The sequence below is a fragment of the Cyprinus carpio genome, chromosome A9 (assembly GCF_018340385.1).
Source record: "Cyprinus carpio isolate SPL01 chromosome A9, ASM1834038v1, whole genome shotgun sequence".
In the NCBI taxonomy this organism is placed as follows: domain Eukaryota; kingdom Metazoa; phylum Chordata; class Actinopteri; order Cypriniformes; family Cyprinidae; genus Cyprinus; species Cyprinus carpio.
Window position 1 is genome coordinate 19,109,973 of NC_056580.1, and position 22,995 is coordinate 19,132,967.

Below are 22,995 nucleotides of genomic sequence, written 5' to 3' on the forward strand. Positions count from 1 at the left end.
GAAAGTTGTCAATGGGGAGAAGGTTTACATTCCAACATGACAATGACCCAAACACACAGCAAAACTGAGCACACAGTGATTGAAGGAGAAAAAGGTGAATATCCTTGCATGGCCTAGTCAGAGCCCAGCCTTAAACCCCATGAAAATCTGTGGAGTGACTTGTGACTGTATTCCACAAACTGTCACCATCAAATTGAACTGAACTTGAGCAGTTCTGCAAAGAGTCAGCAAATATTGCAAAGTCTAGATGTACAAAGTTATTAGAGACAGAGACGTATCCCAACAGACTAAAAGCTGTAGTTACAGCAAAAGGTGGTACAACAAAATAATGACACAAGGGGGCGGTCCTTTTTCCAACTCAGTGATTCTGATTTTTTTTTCTCTCTCTGACTTGTTGGTGTTATATCTTTCACTTGAATGTTATAAGTTGCACTGAGTAAGTACAGCTGGATAAAACAAAAACTGTGTCTGTCTTCATTTCAGGCTGCAAAGCAACAAAATGTGATTCTTTTACTCTATTCTTTTTTATAATAACTGTTTTTTTAATATATTTGAGATATGATATTAAACTCATAAAATTAAGATTAAGATGCAATCAAATTTGTCAGTTTTCTTTTAGCAAAATATTACAATTTTGAATAATTACACAACTTGGATCTGAGTGACTAAATATTCTAGGTCTTAATACCACTATCCTTTTGTCTTTTGTAATGTCCCTATTAATAACAGTCAATTCTCTACAGAAATCATTATAAAGGGAAATTACATCATAAATCCAACACAAACATACTGTTAAATCCCATTAGATTTCATAAAGTTTTGTGGTATTAGATGGTTTATATCAATCCAAAATATTCCATCTTGTCTGATAATATTCAATATAACTGTAACTATCTAAACCAATTTCAAGTTGACTGTTATGTGAGATAACTCCTAATTTCTCACAATGCAATGGCTAACTGACCTTAGGTCTTTATTTCCATCCTATTAAGTCTCATATTAATAATTTTCTTTGTGTAAATAATAAAGTTTCTGAACTCAACCAGAGCATATTTCTCAAAGTCTACAATACCATTGCTGCATAACAGGAATGACCTACAAGTTCAATGCTCAACCGTCTTCTCTCATGAATAAATGCAGAGGGCAGTTAAACAGTCACCTGTGGCTCTACGTCCAGAATGGCTACGAGTCCCTGCTCGTGGATCTTGCGTATTGTCTCCAACCGCGTGCCGTACATTGCATCCTCATGGCTGCCGTACTCCAGGTAATCATTGTTGGAGATGTCCTGCATCATTTGGTCATGGGACACAAAGAAATAATTCTTGCCATTCTCTTCATCTTTCTTTGGAGGTCTGGTTGTGTCTGTCGGGGCAGAAATGAGTCGGCGGTTATCAGTTCAGCAGTAACTAATCACGTGGACTGTTAGAGACAGTGATTTGGGAATGTTTCTTACGTGGAATGGGATAAGCAAATCTGTCTGGGTGTTTGGTGATGAGTGTGTTCTTGATGTGTCTTCGGCCAACACCGTGAGCACCTGCCAGTCGACAACAAACCACAAATGTAAGAGAAGTGCTTCATGCCAACTAACAAAGGTAAGATGTAGAATAAAACCAAAATCTACATACACACCTAGTAAAACTAATGTTTTCCTCTTGAATGCTGGCAACTTCACTACTTCCTCATATGTGACCAGATCTAGTTGATCAAACACTAAAAAAACAACAACACAAGATTGTTATTTAATAGGAGGGAGGGACTGATCTTAAATTTAAAAAAATGTATATTTTTGTCATTAGACTCCAACAAACCAGCTGTTTTAAGATAAAAAACAAACGTGGAATCTTACAAAGGAAAAGGAGGGTGTTTTTGGGAAATGCTATTGGTGTTTGTTCTCTGTTTTCATTGGGACTATGAGGACTCAGCATGTGTTTTGGCTGCTTATGTAATGCTACAGACCTGATGGGGGATTTGATACTGTCTCTCACTGACATTCAATCTCCACTGCAGCAGAGTAGCTTCATGTATCAGTGTGTTCAAATGCAGCACAGAGCCCGAGCTGAGAGAACATCCCAGCCACTCACACTTGGCATTTCTGCATATTCAAACTTGTCACCGATGTCAAACTTGGAGACATTTTGCATGCTTATTTCCTCTATTTTAACATTTAGATTACCATTGCATTACATTATAATGTAATTATGCTTAAATGAGTTTACTTTGTAGTTTTTTGGGGTCTGAAAGATTTTTTTATGTTTTTGAAAGAAGTATTATGTTCACCAAGGCTGCATTTATTTGTATACAGATACAGTAAAAACAGTAACATTATGGAATATTATAACAATTGAACATGACTGCAACAGACACCTGTTAAATGTTATAGTTAGATGCTGTCTCTAGTAATGATGGCATAAAAAAGAGAAGAAGGCTGATGGGCTAAAAATGATAATTCCTCTGAAATTTGACTGCACTGAAGGACAAAGTATCATTGCTATTGTGAACTTAACACAAAGCTACCGTATATCACTAAGCCTTTTCTAGCACAGTGCTATGGTTGCATAATGAGTAAAACTGGCTGCAGTGTACATGCGGGGGTGTGTTGGGGGAGATAGCATTTGTGTGTGCAGGAGACTGAGAGTTGACTTGGCCATGGGAAACGTGAGCCATCTGTGTCATTTCCACGTGAAATGTGATTCCAGCACTCATCTCCCTCTCTGAATAGATGCCTTAAATGATTCATATACACCTCTTTCACATGACCTTGTGTATGCAGCTCTACATATGTAGGATGTTTAATGGATTTGCACACAGAGAAGCCTCATGTCGTGCTGTGGATCAGTGGATATAGGTGCACAGTGTTCAGAGAATACAGACTAAAAACAAAAAAGCACAACACAACAAAAACCATGAACACCACACAAACATTCAAACACATACTGCAAAAGATCTCTGTTCTGTTGATTGAAAAAAAATGGAGGTTGCTAATAGGCAGTGTTGGGAAGGTTACTTTGGAAATGTAATAGGTTACAGATTACAAGTTAACCTATTTAAAATGTAATAAGTAGTGTAACTATTTCAGTTACTTTATTCAAGTAATGTAACTGATTACTTTTCTAAATTTCTAACAAATGTTTTCAACTGTTAATCATTTTAAAACATTTAAACCAAGCAGGGTTGACCTTGCAGTAGTACTCAACACTGATTACTGTTAGAATTTCAGAATCCTTCATCACTTATAATTTAATTTTAAAGCACAGTCACCTCAAAATCAGACTTTAGCAGCTCTTTTTACTTTGAGATCATTCTGAGGTTAAATACTGATTTAAAAGCATAACAAGATATACTTTAATAGCTATGATACTGTTTTTGAAATTAAATCTTTGCATAGCGACATGAATAGTTGGCATCAATATCATGGGGAAAAATCATGGGGAAAAAAAACAGTTAATCTTAAAAAATAAAGCATATGGATAAACCCAAATAGGAAATAAAAGAGTTATCAAATAAGCATGTGTCCTAAACTCCTGAAACACTGGTGTCTCGTATTTTAGAGCAGTAAATGTAATTTGGGAAAGAAATCAATCAAATCTGTATGTGTGTGAAAATACTCAGATGTAATTGTTAACATTTTCATAAGTAACTGTAGTTTAATAACTGTAGTTTTTTTCTCAGTAACTGTAACAGATTACAGATACATTTATTTTGTATTTAAATGCTAGATCAATTTAATGTACTTAAATAACTAGTTACTCCCCAACACTGCTAATCGGCAAAGATGGTTTCAGGGTTAATAAAATCACCACAGCAAAGGCGTTGAGTGAGACAGAGAGACAGACAGAGAAAGAGAGAATTAAGCACAGAGGCTGTATACCACAGCAACACAGTTACTTACATGCACAGAGGCCATTGGTAGATAGACAGCATGTAAAATGGACAGGGGAGGGGGTCATTGAGTTATGGCTCAGTTAACAGAACATCAGTAAGCAAATACAACAACAAGCACGCCCAAAGCTGTGATGCTCGAAGCACAGAGACATGATGGCCATCCGTGAGCTCGGGCTGCTCTGGATGGGACGCTTTCAGAGCGTGTGAGACATCGCTGCTCTAAACAATGAAACATGCCTCTGACATTCACAGCAATGCACAAGCATTTCGAGGCAGGAATCTGAAAGCTGCAATTACAGTGTGGAATTAAGAGGTTTTTCTGATAATCTGCTAAAGTATTATATTTTGCGGTCACAGTATGAGTAATGTTCTATTACAGTTACACTATATATCATAACATACTGTATGTGGACATATGTGAGATACATAATATTAAACATTAACATTAAATTATTATTCTATCACACAAACTGACAGATCAAATTATTCTTAACAACTGATAGTGACAGTCATGTCTACCACAGTATAAACGAAGCAACATCTCTAGTGTCTGACACATTGTTTTTCTATCATTGCACTGTACCATTATATTTCCCCTTGCTATACGGTTGCTAGAATGTTGCTAGGTGTTTTATTAAAGGGACAATTCAAGGGTCAACCATTAAACCCACCTCCTTAATTGTTTCTGTGTATATACACTAGCATTCCAAAATTTGGGGTCTCTAATATATTTTTATGTAAAGAAAAAAAAAAGTATGCTCACCAAGGCTACATTTATTTGATCAAAATTGCAGAAAAAAATATCAAGAGATATTACAGTTATTACAAAAATTATAATAATTATAATTATACAAAATAATATAATAATACAAAATATTGCAGTTTAAAAGAACTGTTTGCTACTTTATTTTAAAATATAATTAATTTCTATGACAGCAAAGCTGAATTTTCAGCAGCCATTACTCCAGTCTTCAGTGCCACATGATCCTTTAGAAATCGTTCTAATATACCGATTTGGAGCTCAAGAAACAAGCATATGATCAATGTTGAAAACAGCTGTGCTGCTTAATTTTGCAGAAACAATGATACTACCTTTTTCTTTTTTTTTTTGGAACATTCTCTTTATTTAGTTCTCTAAATTGTTGGAATTTTCTGTATACCAAAGTTTATTTTCTCTTAGTGGGTATCATAATATTTTGACATATACGTTAAGATTTTATCTCAAAGGTATGGGGTGAAAAAAAAAAAGGAAATTTAAAATAATTAATAAAAGCTCTCGATGCTACATAAAAATTATTCTTCTTCAAATAAAATATAATCTTTTCAAGATGAAGGTGCTGCATAATGATACTTCTTTAAAGATACATTTATTAAAAGAAAGTTCAAAAAACAGCATTTATTTGAAATATTAATCTTCTGTAACACTATAAGTGGCTTCACTGTTACTTTTGATCAATTTAAAGTACTCTTGATGAATAAAAACATTAATTTATTAAAAAAATTAAAATAAAATAAAAAAACCCTGCTGATCCCAAACTTTTGATTGTGTATGTATGTTCTGTTTATGTTTTTTAATCTGTTAAATTTTTATCTGCCAGGTGAAAATTGTAAATCTGATCACTCTGTAAATCTTTCTGCATGAATTTTATGTATCATTCATGTATATAGCACAAACCGTGCAAACAAGCAGCATGAACAAATCTGTTAAAGACAAAATAAAAACAAACATAATCTAGCAGGTTTTTAACGATACAATGAAAAGTGGATTTAGATCATGTGTGTCAATGCTGAAATGACTAGGATGGAACAGAGTAAAGGGTGGGGTTATTAGGACATCAAAATTGTACACACATTGAGCTAAGCCACTACTGACCCCCTTCTGCTTTCACAAATAACTGAGAGAAGCACTTCTTGGCCTGTAGATACACACGTCTTTAAATAGAGGTCTATTTTCCTAATAAACTTGTTGCTGCAATGTTGTTGTTTTTTTGGCCCAAGTCTCCCGAAGATGAAATTGTCCTTGTGAAGGACAAGTCCTCAACAACTGCTTCCTATTGGAAAATCCCCAACCATATGCTTCCTATTTCCCTTCCTAACCTGATCTGAACCTGTGCATTATAGCTGGAAAAGCCCAAAGCACAACTATAACAAAGCCCCTCGCCTTAGACAAACCCTACATAATCAAAACGTTTTAGACAATTAAACAATCCTAGAGGAATTTGGACAAGACCTGAAAAAAGGCTGTAATACCCTGAAGAGTCCCATTTCCTGCCTCTCTGGCTGAGTGAGCTCAAATCAGACTCACTAAAGTGGGGCACAGGGCTCAGGAGGGATTATGTCTGATCTGCGCTCCCCGCCGCTGATGGCTGAGGGGGCTATGCTCAACACAGCCTATTTGATCACCTAAATGATTGGGTGCTCAGAGAACACTGTGATTCCAGCAGCCCAGATCTGATCAGATCTACAGCCGGACCTGCTTAGGCCAGAAACACTTTAAGCAAGCAGGAAAACGCAGATTTAAATGCCTGTCCAACACATTTTTGACACTGTTGGCAGTTTTGACATTTTAACTTTCTCAGCGCGACTGTGTTCAAAACAACTGCCATGACATTAGTTAACCTGAAAGACACAGAAGATAACAGCTGAATCTATGCCACAAAGAATTAAGGCAAAAGTAGGGTTCAACTAGTAAGGTGTACTTAATAAAGTGGCCAGTGAGTGTAGTTTTGTGGGGGAAAAGTATTAAAATAATAACATAAAAAATATATATCACTATAAATATAAATATTTACTAAAAATATAAATTATTTTATATTATTATATTATATATTTATATTATTATTTATAAATTATTGCCATTAGTACACTGATAAATCAAAGTTTATAATCATATTTTGCCAAAATACATTGCAACACTCTCAATTCTAAGCATGCACCAAAAGTTAAGGGTCAGAAAGGTTTTTAAATGTTTTTGAAAGATGTCTCTTATGCTCACCAATGCTGCATTTATTTGATCAAAAATACGGTAAAAACAAAACTACTGTGAAATATTATAATAATTTAAAATAACCGTTTTCTGATTTAATATATTCTAAAATATAATTTATTCCTGTGACGCAAACCTGATTTTTCAGCAGCCATTACTCCAGTCTACAGTGTCACACGATCCTTCCAAAATCATTCTAATATCCTGTTTTGGTGATTAAGAAACATTTCTTATTATTGTCAATGTTGAAAACAGTTGTGCTGCATAATTTTGTGGAAACTGTAATAGGATTAATTTAGAAATAGAAACATAAAACATTTATTTGCAATATAAATCTTTTTTATAAAGGTTTTACTGTCACATTTGATTAATTCAATTACCCTTTCTGAATTAAAGCATTAATTTCTTTGTAAAAATTTTTTTAATAAAATTGTGTGTTGGTTTGGACCTGAAGCAATGAACTCCATCCATTTACATAAAGTGACATATGAGTTCCTCATAGCAAAGACACACTCTGTTTCTCTCCCCTGGCCCTTTACCAGCAACCACAAACTCTTACGGAAAACATGGGCGTCTCATTTACGGCCTTTGCATTTCCCGTGAGAACACCTGCATAAACACACTCGTTGCATAGTGGTATACATATGCAGGTGTGCTCATCAGTGATAACGACCCAGGTTTCCACTGTGGCTGGCTTTAATGAGCCCCTTTGGTACTTGAAGCAAAATGAAAGACTCTTGTGCACTCTTAAGAGACTTTTTGGTCAGGGAGAGCAAGCAGAATCAGACACATGTCTACTTGGCTATGTACTGGCACAAGTCACCCTGCTATTTGTGGAAATGCTGCAGTCAGGTCCTCAGGTTATTTGAGCTAGACAGCACAGGACCCTGTTACCTGCCCATACCTACCAGTAGACACGCAGAGACACTCCCTACAGCCTCTGAACTACAGTCTGAAACATTCAATGAAGACGTTTCTTGCAACAACTGCTGACAACCTTCCCATGAGTCTGCTTTCACTGAAAAGCACAGACTAATATACACATAATATAGTTATGATAGTTGCTGTTTCTACTGCGGATGTCTGTAAAAATACATTTATATGGAACCTCAGCGTTAAAACTCATGCATTCAGATGCCCATTTATTCACAGTGGAGAAGTGAGTTTTGTGATTCTACAAACTCGGGAACGTGCTTCTCACAGTAAATAAAATGTCATATGCTCAGAATAATGAGAATAAATTCAGATTTAATAATATCCTATTTATTATTTGATAATTAAATCTCCAGTTTAAAAATAGACACTATCATTGAAATGGTTTTCTGCATTTTATCTCTCAAATTGACGGATGTCATTAAAAATGTGGAGATTAGCAGAAATAACTTATTGCAACCTCCTATTTACATAAGGTAAACATAAAGCTGCTAGGTTTATATTTTTATGCATATAATTGTATATAATACATATTCAAAACTTTTATTGCATACCTGTTGCTGCCATAATAATGACCATTTCAAATGTTTACGTGCTTTTCTTCTTTTTGTTCTTAACAGCTCCCACTCACTGTGGTGGAGTAGTTATGAAGTATTGTTCTTGTAAATACTTTTTCAGTATTTCAGTAATAAATATGCATGCAAATTACACTAAAGTGCAACAGTTACTGTACGGTATTCAGCAGTGGTCAAAAAAGATTTAAACATTGAATTTTGAATCTATTTCCTGTAAACTCAGAGATGTGGATTCATAAAGCAATTAAATTGGCACACGACCTTGTAATTCAGCCGGGATTTTTACACAGGTGGCGGGAGAAAAACACAGACATTCTGGATTTGGACGGCAATAAAATCACCAACTAACCCCGGTAAATGTTGAAAATGTTGCAAATTACTTTTTTTTTGTCACTTTTAAACAATTTAATGCATCCTTTCTGAATAAAAGTATTTGCTTTTTAATCCCCAAACTTTAGAATATACTTTGTAAATACTGTACATCTCAAGCTAAATACAATTTAATATTTTATTTTAATATAAAATATAAAACAATATATGAAATATACTGTATAATTATTATTAATTTTTTCTGTACTTAAAATAGCATAATGCAACATTTATCTGATAGAATGATTAAAATCTTACAAACTTCTCAAACTAGAAAATGCAGCTATTTTAAGAATGATCCCATTGCATTTCCCACACTTGTATCTACAAACATTTGCTAAAAAGGCAGTAGAGTTCTTAAAAGTGAATGTTTATCATTAATCAATAATTGTGTACATCTCCCTGGGAGCCACTATTTTTGTGTGACATCATACACCCACATCAGTAAACTTACTATTCGACTTTACTCTTGCTTATGGGGCACATAAAGATTACTGATCAGATCACTAATAAGAAAGAGCTGATTGACCAGTATGTAGCTGTTGCCTGTATTAACAGAGAGGAAAGGTGCAGAAAACCCATCGGAAACTCTACCTGCGTTGTGCTTTGCTAGGTATTTGTCTTTGTACTGCTTTTTTTTCTTGCCAAACCAAGTACAGCTTGCCTGCTGTTCTTGCTTGGTTTTCTCCATGGCTATACAAGCCACCCTCCTAGAACAAAACAAACAAAAGATCAATTAGTCTTCGAGTACTTTTAAATTGTATTGAGAGCCACTTGCAAGTACAGTATCTTCTTTCCCTCTACCCTCAGCAGCAGCCAATCACAATCTTCTGGTTTCCATCATATAAATAAAATAAAATTATTCAAGTGGTCATTCTGCTCTAGGAAAGAACAAAACTCACCACTCCTGAAGTTCAGGGGAGGGAATCAGTCCCGCTGTGCCGTTCTTGGTGTTTTCCAGCTTGCCTTGCCACCAGTTATGGTCATCTTTGTTGATAATCTGGATTATGTCACCCACCCTGAAGCGAATCCCTGCCTCTTTACAGGGGATGAGGTCATCCTTCACCGGATCATACTCAAACTGCGCCCGTACAAAGATCTGAGAAGAGACATGGTCAGTGGAAGTCAGAAAAGCCCTACAGAGACAGACATCACAAAGGAAAGGACTGACTGGTAGAGGAGGTCAGGGTACAAGAGGAGGTCAAGGTCAGGGTACAAGTGTAAAGGGTACAAGTTTTGGTTGCAATGAGAAGCATGCTTGGCTGAAGCAGCACGCTATAAAAACTGAGCATGGCAGCAAACAGATGATGCATGTAAGTATGCAGGAGAGTGAGTTATGTTTGACGGAGTCCTCGGTGGACATTTAGTGCAGTAGAGTACTAAACTGCAGCCTGAGGGTAGAGTGGTATGTGACTCCCGGATTAAAAAGAAATGACATAGTATTGATTAAAAGGGGCCTTTAAGTACAAACACTGTAAACTAAAGCTTAACCATATATTTTCAAAGAATCACACAGATGATGTAATTGTTTTTGAGTACTTGCTACATTTGGACTTAAATGGTTGCATTTGTGGGGCAGTCGTGGCCTCATGGATAGAGAATCGGACTTGTAACCCAAAGGTCGCGGGATTGTAGGTAGGGGGAGTGAATATCTAGTGCTCTCTCCACCTTCAATACCACGACTGAGGTGAGACCCTTGAGCAAGTCACCGAACCCCAAACTGCTCCCTGGGCGCCGCAGCATTAGCTGCCCATTGCTCCGAGTGTGTGTTCACTGCTGTGTGTGTGCACTTGGATGGGTTAAATGCAGAGCACAAATTCTGAGTATGGGACACCATACTTGGCCACATGTTACTTCACTTTCACTTTCAACAGTTTTTCAGTGCAGTGGATTTGGCTCATTCTTCAAAATCTTACCTTGATGGAAAATGTATCCTTGATTGGAGGTCTGGAGATCTAGGGCATGAGAGTATTACAAACATCATGCAATATCACAGCACTGTGGCAGCATTAGTACAGCAGTGTGATAGGGGTTGGTGAGATGAAAAATGCATCTATAAAGGCTAATGTTTGGAAAAGTTATGGGTTGATAAAAGGAACAAAGCAGGATGGTGAAGTCAGTCACATCACTGTGTTATCATAACTTGTAACAGTAGATCATTTCCAGCACTCAGTGACGTACTTCAACCAACACAGATGGACCGTGCTGGCAGATGGTGCCCTCTGCTGATTGCCTGTCTCCCTTTCTACTGTTCATCCTATCAGGATACAATGCTTCAAGGCGAGGAGTAGAGATTACAAAAACAAATTGTGATGGGCTCTTTGATCCCTCATGTTGTCAGCTTTGTTGATTTGCAGGGTAATCTAAATGGGATATTAGAGGAAACACACACCACTCTGTAGCCCAGGGCCAGTAGAAAAGCATGAGACTGCATGGGGTTAGGATAAGAAAGAGACACCAATCAGGAATACCTGATCCATTCTTTAACGAAGCTGAAAGTCTACCAGGGTGCCAATAATAGTTAGGACATTCTTTGCCAACAGTTTTATGGTTTATGTGGAATAAAGCATTAAAAAAAGTAAAACAAAGTCTAAGAGTTGATATACTGTCTAAAAAGTTGGTTCAAATGGGTATTTTTGAGAAAACGGTCTTTTTCGTATCTTCATCTCTTAGCTGTTATAGTCTTTAGTGTAATCTACTGTCTGTGAGCACACTAGTTACAACACAATTATTTAAATTCATTTATAAATAAATATAAAATAATAATTTAATTAATAAAATAACTTTATTTAATAAACTTATTTATTTTAAAATTAAATAATGGTAAAATGTTTCTAAATACAGTAGTTGCATTTCATTCAAATCTCAAAGCTTGTTTTTGATATTTTCTCAACTGGTTCAATGCATAGAATAATCCATATGTGAGACTAAAAGTATATATTAAAATTATAATGCCCTTGAAATTTATTTAAACTTTTTTAGTAATTACAAAAAGGCATTAATAACCAGTCCTTTGCATTCAGAGTCTTGTTGTTGTGTAATGCAATAACACTACAACCTGCAAGTCAGTCTGCCTGTAGGGCAGCTAAACACTATTGCTAATGTAAAAATCACAATATCAGATGGTGAATGGTGTTAATGCAAGAACTGATTGAGAAAGCAGGATGCTAATAGCGGTGAATCACTAACTTGTTCATTCAATCTCAAGCACAAAGCACAAGCAGTATGGAAAAGCTCTAGTCAATAGAGGGTGGTAAGACTGATGGATGCTCTATTCACCTGGCGTCCTTTTGGCTGGATGGTTGACGGCAAGTCCTGTAAAGCAAAACCCAGTAGTGAAGGAGAGACTGACCATTTACAAAGGAAAGGCAGACTTTGACTCATGAAAGTAATATATACTCATCAATTCAAAGTAATATACATTCAACAAAACATAACATAAAAAATTCTGGTTAAAACCACTGGGGGCATCTCCACAAGGGAGGACCACAAATGTTACTTCATTTTATGTGTACACATGTGTTAAAAGAGAAGAAGGGCTATTGAGGATAAATCACTGAACAGCAACATACAAGAAAGCAAGGAGCAAGCAAGCAGCTTCAGCACCACACTCCATTCAAGCATGTTCATGAGATGAAGACTAACCCTCCTCTATGAAGAACACCAAGAGGGTCCCACTGGGTCCATATCAGGGGTGGGCGATATAAGCAAATGTTATTATTTTGTTATTGTATGTTATTCAAATTTTGGCCAGTGACAATATATATTTAATGAATTTATTCAAATATTACTGAAAAAAGAATTACAGAAGTATAAAGACTTAAAAACAGGAAAAACCAGTAAAAGCAGCTTATCTTACATTTAAATATATATATATATGTATATATGTATTCAATGGAATAATTTATTGAGCAAATATTTATGAATTATTATTATGTATTACAGTACTTGTTTATGTTGATATATAATATGAATATTTTATTAAATATCTTAAAAATATTATATTTTATTAATGAAATAATTTTCTGCTTAAAACATTTTCCCCCAAACCTGATCCAATCTTTTCTACATGTTTACCTGCAGTGGAATAAGCACTAGTAGGAAAGTTTGACTAAAAAGGGACAGGGCTTAGCAGAGTCCCATTCCTGACCATGTAGTAACCAATGCAAAACTTAAAATTTATATTATTTGACAAATTTCCATTGATTTATCATCTCAACCTCTGCATCGCCCACCCCTAGTTCATATGCAGCGCTAATGTAGATCTCACTGCTTTTTTTTTTTTGCATGCTTTTATTTATGCTAAGAATCCTTTGAATGCCTCCACTGAGTTTGGCCTAATCATTGTGCTCGCTGTCAGCCACAATACGTCACTTGTACTAACAAAGAGCAATATTTAATTAAAAAGTACAACAGTAGACCCCACGTCCACTGTACAGTGTGCCTGGGACCACACACTGGCAGTCACACTGGCAGTCAGAGTGAGTAAGCTACAGCAGCACAGAGCACACCAATTTGTGAACTGAGATAACGGAAACTAGGAAACTCTGTCTTGTTCAGTCTTTGCATTTGTGTTATATGTGTATTGAGATTAAAACATTCTATTGTAATATATATATAAAAACAAACTGGACAAACAAAACAAAGCCATAAAACTGGTCATTAAACACATTTAATAACATGCAAATTAAGAGGGTGTGATTGCAAGAACGGGGGTGAAATAATCACAAACAACATTAGGAGATTTTTGGGGGGTGGGAAGGGGGTTGTTATTTGAGGTTGCCTGGGATCCTTACCAAGATAGAACTGTTAATGCTGGAATGGCCATTAGCAGGGGACTGTCTGGAGGTGGGGGGGGATTCTTTCTGTAATAAGATACAGAGGTCAGCGAAACAGCAGAGCAAACGGATACTAGCCAGCACTGCGGTAAGAAATTTGGGACATTGTGTAAGGGAAACCAAAAGATTTGCTCGAGATTAAAGTTATTAAAAAGACATTTTTAAAGCATGGTAATGTTACTGTTGCCAAAGGGGACATGTTTGATCATTAGACCGCATTGCAGCTTCCCACCAAAAGAGGGAGCCAACACAACTGTCTACATGTAAACATCTTCCTTCGAAGATTTACTGTGTGAAGGTACTCCAAGTAAAAACTGACCACTTTAATGACAACATCCTCTAAGTAGTGTGATATGGAAGGTGAGTGTTATGAAAAATGCATTTCTGTAATCAACATGGTACAGATTCATTGATAAATTGCCAATGATGCAGCAACACTGTTTATGAACAGCCTTCAAAACATTCTCACATTGTACATCTAAACTTCCCTCAACACTGGCAATATGTAAGCAAGGGTTCCGGTATCTTGGTTGTGAAATTGGTGTGCGATAGTGTATGAGCCAGGCCTTTTGGTCCAGCAGGATGGAGGCTTTTTGGGAGAAAAGCGTTAACACGCAGCCATCAGGCAGGCAGTTAGTCACACAAGAATCCATGGCAATCAAACCCCACCACAAAAGGCCACGATAGGCCAGGGAGACAAACCACAGCACTGCAGAGAGAGGAGAGTGGCAGAGACAGAGCACAGGACAGTGCAAAGGCCACAGAGGCCATTACCTCACAGGACGACTGCTGTATGCGGTAGCCTGGCACAATCTTAAAGGTGATGCTGCCTCTCATTTCCCGCTGTCAAAAGAAAAATAAAAAGCTAATTATTAAAAAAGGATGGATTATGTCTGCAAAATGCTTGTAAAGTTTAATGCCTGTTTAAGAGACTCCAATGAAATTTTGTCATCTACTCATCATGTTCTTTCTTATACACATGGGAAAAGTAGACAATAAAAAGAGTCTCTCTGTGTTATTCACCATTAATCAGAGTGATAAATGTCTGTGGTGATTTTTAATATGAAAATTAACACAATTTGGTTATTTTAGATGTGTCTTTTGTCTTATTTAACTGTTATGATGATATCTGCATTGTAACGGCCGTGTCTCACACACTTTACACCCGTTCCACCCGTTCCACTTTACAGAATGCAGCTGTGAATTCCACTTTGCAGGGCTCTAATGTTTAAATGGAACACAACTTTAGAGACAGTCGCTACTAGTTGCGGTCTGTGAGTCTGGACATTTTGCTTTTTTGGTGCCTCCATGAAAGAATAAAAATCATAATTCAAACAACATATGGGTGATAAATGGTAACAAAATTGTAATTTTTGTGTAAACTATTTCTTTTAAGAAGGGCACAGCTGGAAATATGCTATGTTCCTACTCACAAGCATCTTCTGAAGCTGCTCCACCGTTTGATTTGCTACACTTATGCCGTTGATCTCCCGGATCTCGTCTCCAACATGCAAAGTTCCTGATTTGTTATAAAAGCAACATGTTAAATGCGTCAATAAATGTCGCTAGTCTTACAACCTTCATAAATTGAAAACTTAATTACATTAACTGCATGAGATCTTAATTAATATAAGCCTGTCCCGCTTGCAGGATGCATGTTGGAGATAGTTGTTGATGGCATGTGTGTGTGGCATGTGAGTGGTTTGTACGTCAGTGTCACACTGCTGCCAAGTTCTTGGAGACTGTGCAATCTGCCCATCATGGGTTGAGGGGTTTGTGAAGTGTTTATGGAGATAATGGAAGTACAGGAGAGATTGGAAGGACAGTGGACCTCTATATAGCAGTGTTGAAGATAATGGATTTTGAAGGAAAACCGATCTGGTGCATGTACCTTGTTTGTGGATCATTCCTCCATGCATTATTCTTGCCACGATGCAATGATTCAAGTCGTTCATTTTCAACGTGATGCCCTGAAACAGTCCCCACAAACTCATTTAAAGCCACAGTGATGAGAACGAAGCTTTCAGGAAGTTTGACTAACCGCAGCTTAATCAACAGCACCATCATCTCAGGCTGACAAGATGTGTGCCAAGCATCACAACACAGGATATCTGATGTGCAGCGCTAGCATTTGCACACTTTGAAAATGGGGGATCATAACCACTAGAAACTGATATCATGTTCACGCTATGCATATAAGTCTGTAGGTTTATATATGTGTGTGTACATGTACAGTAAAGTTGTAACTCATACCATTGGTTCGTCTGTGTTCTTCTGGAACTGAACTAGGCGCACTCGTGTAACATTTTCTATGTCCATGTCTCCGTTCGTGCTCTCAGGTGAGTCTCCGTTGAGATATGGTGATGTGGGGGGTGGGGTGACCCTCAGTGCCTCGTCACTATACACCTCATGCGCCACAACATCATGAGTCTGAAGTAAGGCCTGAAAGAAAGTGATAGAGAGTGAGATAGAGTATCACACACACAATAATAATAAAAAATAAACCTGAGCGAGGTAACACTAACATAAAACAACTAATATCACCTTAGCATTCACAGTGCTTTAGTAACCAGTCAAAGCAGCAAGTCATGCAAGCATCCTCACATTTTCTTGAGAAAATGTACACTACTATGGAAAAGTTAGGCTTCGATAAGATTTTCATGTTTTTGAAAGAAGTCTCTTATTCTCACCAAGGCTGCATTTATTTGATTAAAAAAATACAGTAAAATCTTGAAATATGATTACAATTTAAAATAACCGTTTTCTATTTAAATATATTTTAAAATGTAATTTATTCCTGTGATGGCAAAGCTAAATTTTCATCATCTATTTACTCCAGTCTTCAGTGGCACATGATCCTTCAGAAATCATTCTATATTCAATATGCTGCTTTGGTGCTAAATAAACATTATTATCAGCGTTGAAAACAGTTGTTTTGCTTAATATCTTTGTGGCAAGCGTGATATATTTTAAGAATTCTTTAATGAATAGAAAGTTCAAAAGAACAGTATTTTTTTGAAAATAATTTAATCAATGATTTAATATCACATTTTAATCAATTTAATGCATCCTTGCTGTATAAAAATATTAACTTGTTCCATTAAAAAAAAAAAAAAAATCTTACTGACCCCACGCTTTTTAATGTTAGAATACAAATTTAGTTTATCATGCTTTTTTGACTGGCTGTCTTCCTAAAACCCTTAAATTTTACTTTATTAAAACCAAAATGTAATAGACTTTAGTAACATTAAGTAAACAAGGTAATTAGTGTGTACAGACACAAACCTTGTTCTTTTTCTCACCAGTTCATCTCATACTATCTTGAGTGCAATTATGAGTGTGAGAAAAGCATCGAGGGCAAGGTCATGCTGGAATATGACAGCTAGTACCTGCTGGTGCCTCCCTCCTCTCTTGCTTTTTTCTCTTTTCTGCTGACATCACCCCACTCTCATTTCTCATGCATAAGCTCTTTTTGACTCCTTACCTCTGATTTTTTTCTCAGTTCTGTACTTCAAGTGGAAGTAAAAGTAATGCAAAAAGCCCCCAAATAAGTCCCTTGCATTCTGAATCATGGCAAAGACTTTTTTAATAATTTCTCTCAGTTCCCACTTATCTCACACACTTTGAAGAATCAGATTTATAATCTTATCAACAATTCTTACCCTCACTATCACTCCTGACTGAAGGTTAAACCTGTAGAATTATGTCATATTAAAGTTTCAAAAAATCTAATTTAAATCATGCACATCAAGATCAGCTCAGTAGAGCCATTTGGGCCCTATGGCACCATGGATTGCTACTACAGTTTACTGTTGCTAGGTTCAGATGTGCAGTGAAGAGGGCAGAGAGCGGTGCACAAACAGATGAAACTTTCAGTGAGTGAAAAACAATGGCGTTCTCAAAAATTAGGAAAGTTGACAGGTCCTTAAAAAGTCTTACATTTCGTTTTATATCAAATTTAAGGCCATAAAAAGTCTTAAATGGTACAAGAATGTCTTAATTAAGACAAGAATTGTGATTTAGTGTGATGATTAAACTTCAAAAGCCTATGATTTCATTGAATAAATATGAAAGCTGCAAGTTTCAAAGTCATGTGCTGCACTGCTTTGTGTACAGCCGTTACCGGGGAAACAATATACTTCTGCTGTTCTGAAAGCGCCTCCTGCTGGCAGAGAGTGAATTTGCATTTTCAATTAGCCCTTCAGCTATTTTTGTTCAGACCAATGTAAAAAATCAACCAATGTTTTTATGCAGCAAACATCCAGAGTTGTAAATGTGAACTAGTGCATCAACAAGAAGATAATGCACTATAAAAATGTAAACAATTAAGACAGTATAATATATATTTATATGTTAATTAATAGGCTATAATAATTTATAATAATTGTTTAAATGAATATAATAATGACACTTTTGCCTCAATTTTCTTAAAAAATCGTTTAAAGGCTGAAATGTGAAGTTAATCATTAAAAAAACTTGTTTTTGTTAAAACTTGTATCTGAACTGTAAATCATGCTTTTTACAGTCATTTTAATTATGTTTGTGCAGGTCTTATAAAGTTATAAATATGAGCATAAATGTCCTGCAGATATGATTGGTATGGTCTGGTAAAAAACGTCAATTCATGTTTTTTGGTAGACCTATCTTATAGTCCGGACCTTAGCTGGTGAGGAGGGCTAATTACTGGACCTCAAGCAATTTTAGTTGAAGACCCCTGCTCTAGATGAACCTTACTGACAAACAGTCAGTGTGGAGCGAAGGGCAAACTCTCCGCCTCATCTGTCATGAGGTTGTTTGTCCCACTGATAAGAACACAGAAATAATGCTCTGAACACAGATGACTAACAAACAGCTCATTGATTATAGAAGAGGATTACTGAAAAGGAATGCAAAATCTCAGATGGTGAAACACCGCTGACAACATCCCGAATAAACAGCTCCAACTCATGAAGACTAAGTACAAGTGCTCTAATTAAGCTCTCAAAAATAGTTTTGCTGACAGAAATTAAATCAAGCTTGAAGACTCCACTTTTGTTGTTTCTCTGTACTTCCTGATGTTAGCAGTACTGTCAATCACTGCAGTGATAATGAGAATCACTCTGAGATCCTTAAAATCATTAAAACCATTTACTTCTGTTAAACAGTTGAAACAGTTAAAAACAGCTGTGCTGTTTTTGTGGAAACCATGATACAGTACATCAGGATGCTTTGATGAACAGAAAGTTCAAAAGAACAGCATTTTTTTTTTTTTAAATGATTAAATGATAAATGTCATTACTCTAATTTTTAGACAGTTTATTATGTCGCAGCTGAATAAAATTATTAATAAAAATAAAACAAATTAATAAAACAATGATTAATTAAGCATATTTCCAACAGTATACTTAAAGTTAGAGTGGGAATTGATTAGATGGTGAAAAGACGGTATTTCGTACCTCAATGAAACCCGATGCAATGTGAGTTTGCTAAAACAATGACTAAACAGATATTTGGCTATTGGCTACTATTTTATCCAATAGCCAACGCAAGTGACGCCAGCATTAAAAAAGGTATAACATTTTGATTAAATATTACATAGAATAACATGCAAAAATTAATTATTCACAACAAGACCAGGAAGTGCATTAAGAAAGTAAATAGAGTTCATTTTGATTTCATGTTGATTTTAAGGTGTATTGTAAAGAGATTAACAAAAGAATCAGCACTGCTGTGACTCACCATGAAATGGGGCTGGGTTAGAATCCGTCTCAGTTCTTTAGCATCTGCATTCTCCGAGTAGCATGAAATCTCCTCAAGTACCTACAGACAGACAGAGTCTTCAGGCTTTTCGTCAAGCTGTCATCTCCACGATATATATTTCAGGATGCAAGTTAAGATGTTGCTTTTTAATCTCGTACACTGCAACACCACTTTGAGCTGGGCTGCTGAGACCCCACACATCATATATCAGAAGAGACACACACACACGCAAACATTTCTGGCATGACCCTTAGACCCCATGTGACCAATCAGCACTGCTGTCTGGTCTCATTTGGCCCTTCCTTTGGCGGTGGTGGGGGGGACGGGTCAGGTGGGAGGGGGTGATTTGGCACAGTACTGCAGATATGTCATAACTCCCTGCTGAATGCTGCTGACCACCGGATCCAGAACATCTTTTGAACCACACTAATCATCTCTAATGAGCTCTAATCAATGTTCAGACCAACCTGGCAGCCCCTCACTGCCAGTCAACATCACTAAATGTAAAGCTCAGACATTTACAAGAGTCCTAGACATTTCCACATGTTCTACAAAAGTGGTAAAAATAAGTGGACATAAGATTGGGAAAATGTCTGCATCTTACATATTCCAGATGTTTCAAAGCCGTGCTCGACCCGTCTTCGGCGTAGGTTTAGCATGAGAGACACACACAGGAAAGTTTTATAACATTTGATACATATAGTCTGTGTAAAAGAAGCAGCAGAGTCGAAGGCTGAATTTTTGGAGATAGGCACCATGCCGCCTCTGCAAGTTTCAGTCTCTCAGGAAAATCAGTGAGAGGTGATGGGTTAGTTTCCACCCGCTGCCTCGAAGCAATACAAAGAGGATAATCCTTAAGCATTTCACCATTGCCAGTGATCACAAGCAAGAGGCCAAGAAGGGTTATTCGAGAGCACAGCTATTTAATCACCAGCAGGCCTGAGTTTCTTTTTGATGTGAATTACTAAAGGAAATGGTTGAGCTTTATAGGTTGTGTGACTTGTGACTGAGACAAGACTAGTTTGAATCTTACAATTTTTTATCTTAAGAGTAAGCAGATGGTCTGAACTATTCAAACTAAGACTACTTTAACTTCTTTGGGAACTTAGCACATTTGTTTGATCAAGCTTATCTGAAGCACCAAGTTAGGATTTGTTGACATATATTCAAAATACTCTGAATGCTCCTGTTGACGCAACTGCTATATGATAAGTCATTATCAGTTTTGATTCACTTACTTTAAGTCAACATGAAACAACAACTTCAGAAAAAAAATTACTATATGGGGGACTTGTGGAGAACTAATCACTTGTTAAAAAAACTCCAGTTTAATATAGCTTTTCAAGTTGTGATGGAATGAAAGTAGTGACAGATGGGGTGGGGACTTGGTTCTATGCATAGGATTTTGATTGGATTTGTGGGTTGTGCATTCAAAAATAAATGCAAGCTTGCCAATTGAGGAAGGGCGGGTTTTACATGGACTAAATGATTGGAGAAGTTTGACATACGAAACCAGAGAACATGTTGTTTTGAGTATTAAACATTATGTAGTCAAATTTGAAAAAAATAGACATGATTCATTTACAATAAGATCAATAACATACATTTACAAAATAGACTGCTATAATGTCTTTTTAGTCTTCAGATCTAGCAAGGGATTTTTTTAAAATGCTTGTTAATTTACTGGACATTAGGATTAAAAGATAGCTTGTGCCTATATCTTCATTTAGTGTGTTAAGGACAAAACAGAACCACTGGCATATTCTATTCACTGTTTGGTTTGTGTTCTTAGTGAGGAGTTTAACTGGTTTCTGTGCAAATGAAGAGAGCAAAACGCTACAGCCAACATTGAGGCAAGCACACAGACAGTCACACATCAAACATACAGCCCAATAAGCTCACCAAACTAAATTCAATTTCACTCTCAAATTAACTTTCATGTAATTTGAGAAGTGTCATGTCAGTCTGCTCTCACCAACCTTCCACACATGCTTATGAACGGCGAAAAAAGAGCCGCTTTGTCCAACACCACACAATCATTATTTTGTTATTCTATATTTTTTCTAATCTACTCCGTAGGTAAAAGCAAACAAAGACAATCACTTGTTAATGTGGCTTTATAACTGCAGCTGGTTTAAATGTATTATAATTCACCAGGAAGAAAACAGGCATGTTTTCACACAAGCTTAAAATTCTTAGAGGCGTTGAGTACAAATCAGACCTCTGTTTGAGGCTTTCTGTTAAACTATATAAAATCATGTGAACTTCTGCCTTCTAAGAAAAAAAATAATAGATATGAACAGACACGGTATTGAGTAAAAAAAGACAAACCGGTCCATAACAACTTAATGACCACAAATAAATACCTCAAAGAAAAATGATATAACTGATTTGCTATTTGAAAAGCTAAAATTTGTGGGACCATCATTTGTAATATACTTTTTGTTAACAAAGAAAAACACATCTTTTTGTTGCATGTACAGTAATTAGCTTTTAGTTATGACAATTTAGCATACTACCTGTTTTATAGATGACTAATTCTTAAAAAAAAAATTTTTGCACTAAACTACAGTCAGAGCAGAGGTGAATAAACCAAGGCAGAAATATGCAGTGAGGAAATTCTGTTTATAGGAGAGCGCAGGAGTGAGTAGGTCATGCAGTGAGTCTTTTCTGAACATCCTGTTGAGCTGTATTACAATGCAAACACAGTCTAGACAGAATACCAGTTAAAAATTAGAACATACACCAACAATTCTATTAATCATATTTAAATATTTAAAACGTCACTCTGAATAAACACATCCAAGATAGCAGAACTAAGACAAACCATCTAAACATTGTTCCATTCAACTCTGAGTCACATTAACAAACATTATTGTTGAAGATATTGAAAAGATATCAATCCCTGAAAATTAGAGATTGTTTAGACCAGTAGAAAAAAGAAGCAGTCTTGGTAGAGGTTATTCTTTTAAATTGACGATTAAGTTGAACACTACGATGAAGTTCAATTAAACTTATGCTAGTAACTTCTTTGGCCCTAATAATTTTATAATTACAAAGCCATCTTTCTGTAACTGTAGCCTGCACTCACCTCTTTGGCTCTCTGAACTGCATCACTTGTAGGATTCCTGATTTGTGGTGAAGACTTGGTGTTTATCTTGTCGTACAGCTGAAAAAGGGAGAACGGATAAATGAACAATCACGATTTATTTGCTCTGTTAAAAACATTGTAGCATACAAGGGCAGATCAGGATCCTTTAAAATTCATCCTTGCTCAAAACAAAATTTAATATTATAATCAATGTTTAATAACAAAACATATTGGGCAAAATGTTAATCATAAAAAGGGATGCATAATTAAATACATGTTCATTCAGTGATGAGGAATACAGTTTTAATGAATGTATTAACAGATGTTTTCCATGTATCCAGAGTTCTGCAGGTGCTTTCTTCTGCACATCAGTCAGCTTCAGCATGTTGTGAATTACTTAAAAATAAATGTTCTTGCAATCCACATCCGTTAATATGTGGTTTTTCAGAGACTTAGCTTGAGTACCAACCCTCATAGGACAAACCACGTCACAAGAAAAATACCACACACATCTATAACACATTCATGGTATGCTATTTATCAGTGCTGTGCACAGGGTATCAGTTCTTTATACATCTTAAA

General features: G+C 36.2%; 1 protein-coding gene across 17 annotated transcripts in view; it reads right to left on the bottom strand.

The window, feature by feature from the left end:
• Positions 1 to 22,995, bottom strand: part of caska (calcium/calmodulin-dependent serine protein kinase a) — a 158,795-nt gene that overhangs the window by 3,767 nt on the left and 132,033 nt on the right. For 3 of the 17 annotated variants that reach the window (XM_042763966.1, XM_042763964.1, XM_042763967.1), the window contains 15 exons: positions 22,414 to 22,491; positions 19,927 to 19,974; positions 19,302 to 19,382; positions 15,837 to 16,025; positions 15,475 to 15,553; positions 15,017 to 15,102; positions 14,358 to 14,426; positions 13,542 to 13,610; positions 12,025 to 12,060; positions 10,662 to 10,700; positions 9,648 to 9,844; positions 9,340 to 9,455; positions 1,630 to 1,710; positions 1,454 to 1,534; positions 1,160 to 1,362 (listed from right to left, as the gene is read on the bottom strand). In XM_042763966.1, coding sequence (XP_042619900.1) covers positions 1,160 to 1,362; positions 1,454 to 1,534; positions 1,630 to 1,710; positions 9,340 to 9,455; positions 9,648 to 9,844; positions 10,662 to 10,700; positions 12,025 to 12,060; positions 13,542 to 13,610; positions 14,358 to 14,426; positions 15,017 to 15,102; positions 15,475 to 15,553; positions 15,837 to 16,025; positions 19,302 to 19,382; positions 19,927 to 19,974; positions 22,414 to 22,491 — 1,452 coding nt within the window. The remainder of the gene's footprint in view (positions 1 to 1,159; positions 1,363 to 1,453; positions 1,535 to 1,629; positions 1,711 to 9,339; positions 9,456 to 9,647; positions 9,845 to 10,661; positions 10,701 to 12,024; positions 12,061 to 13,541; positions 13,611 to 14,357; positions 14,427 to 15,016; positions 15,103 to 15,474; positions 15,554 to 15,836; positions 16,026 to 19,301; positions 19,383 to 19,926; positions 19,975 to 22,413; positions 22,492 to 22,995) is intronic. The other 14 variants (XM_042763972.1, XM_042763970.1, XM_042763974.1 and 11 more) reach the window with 9 other exon arrangements.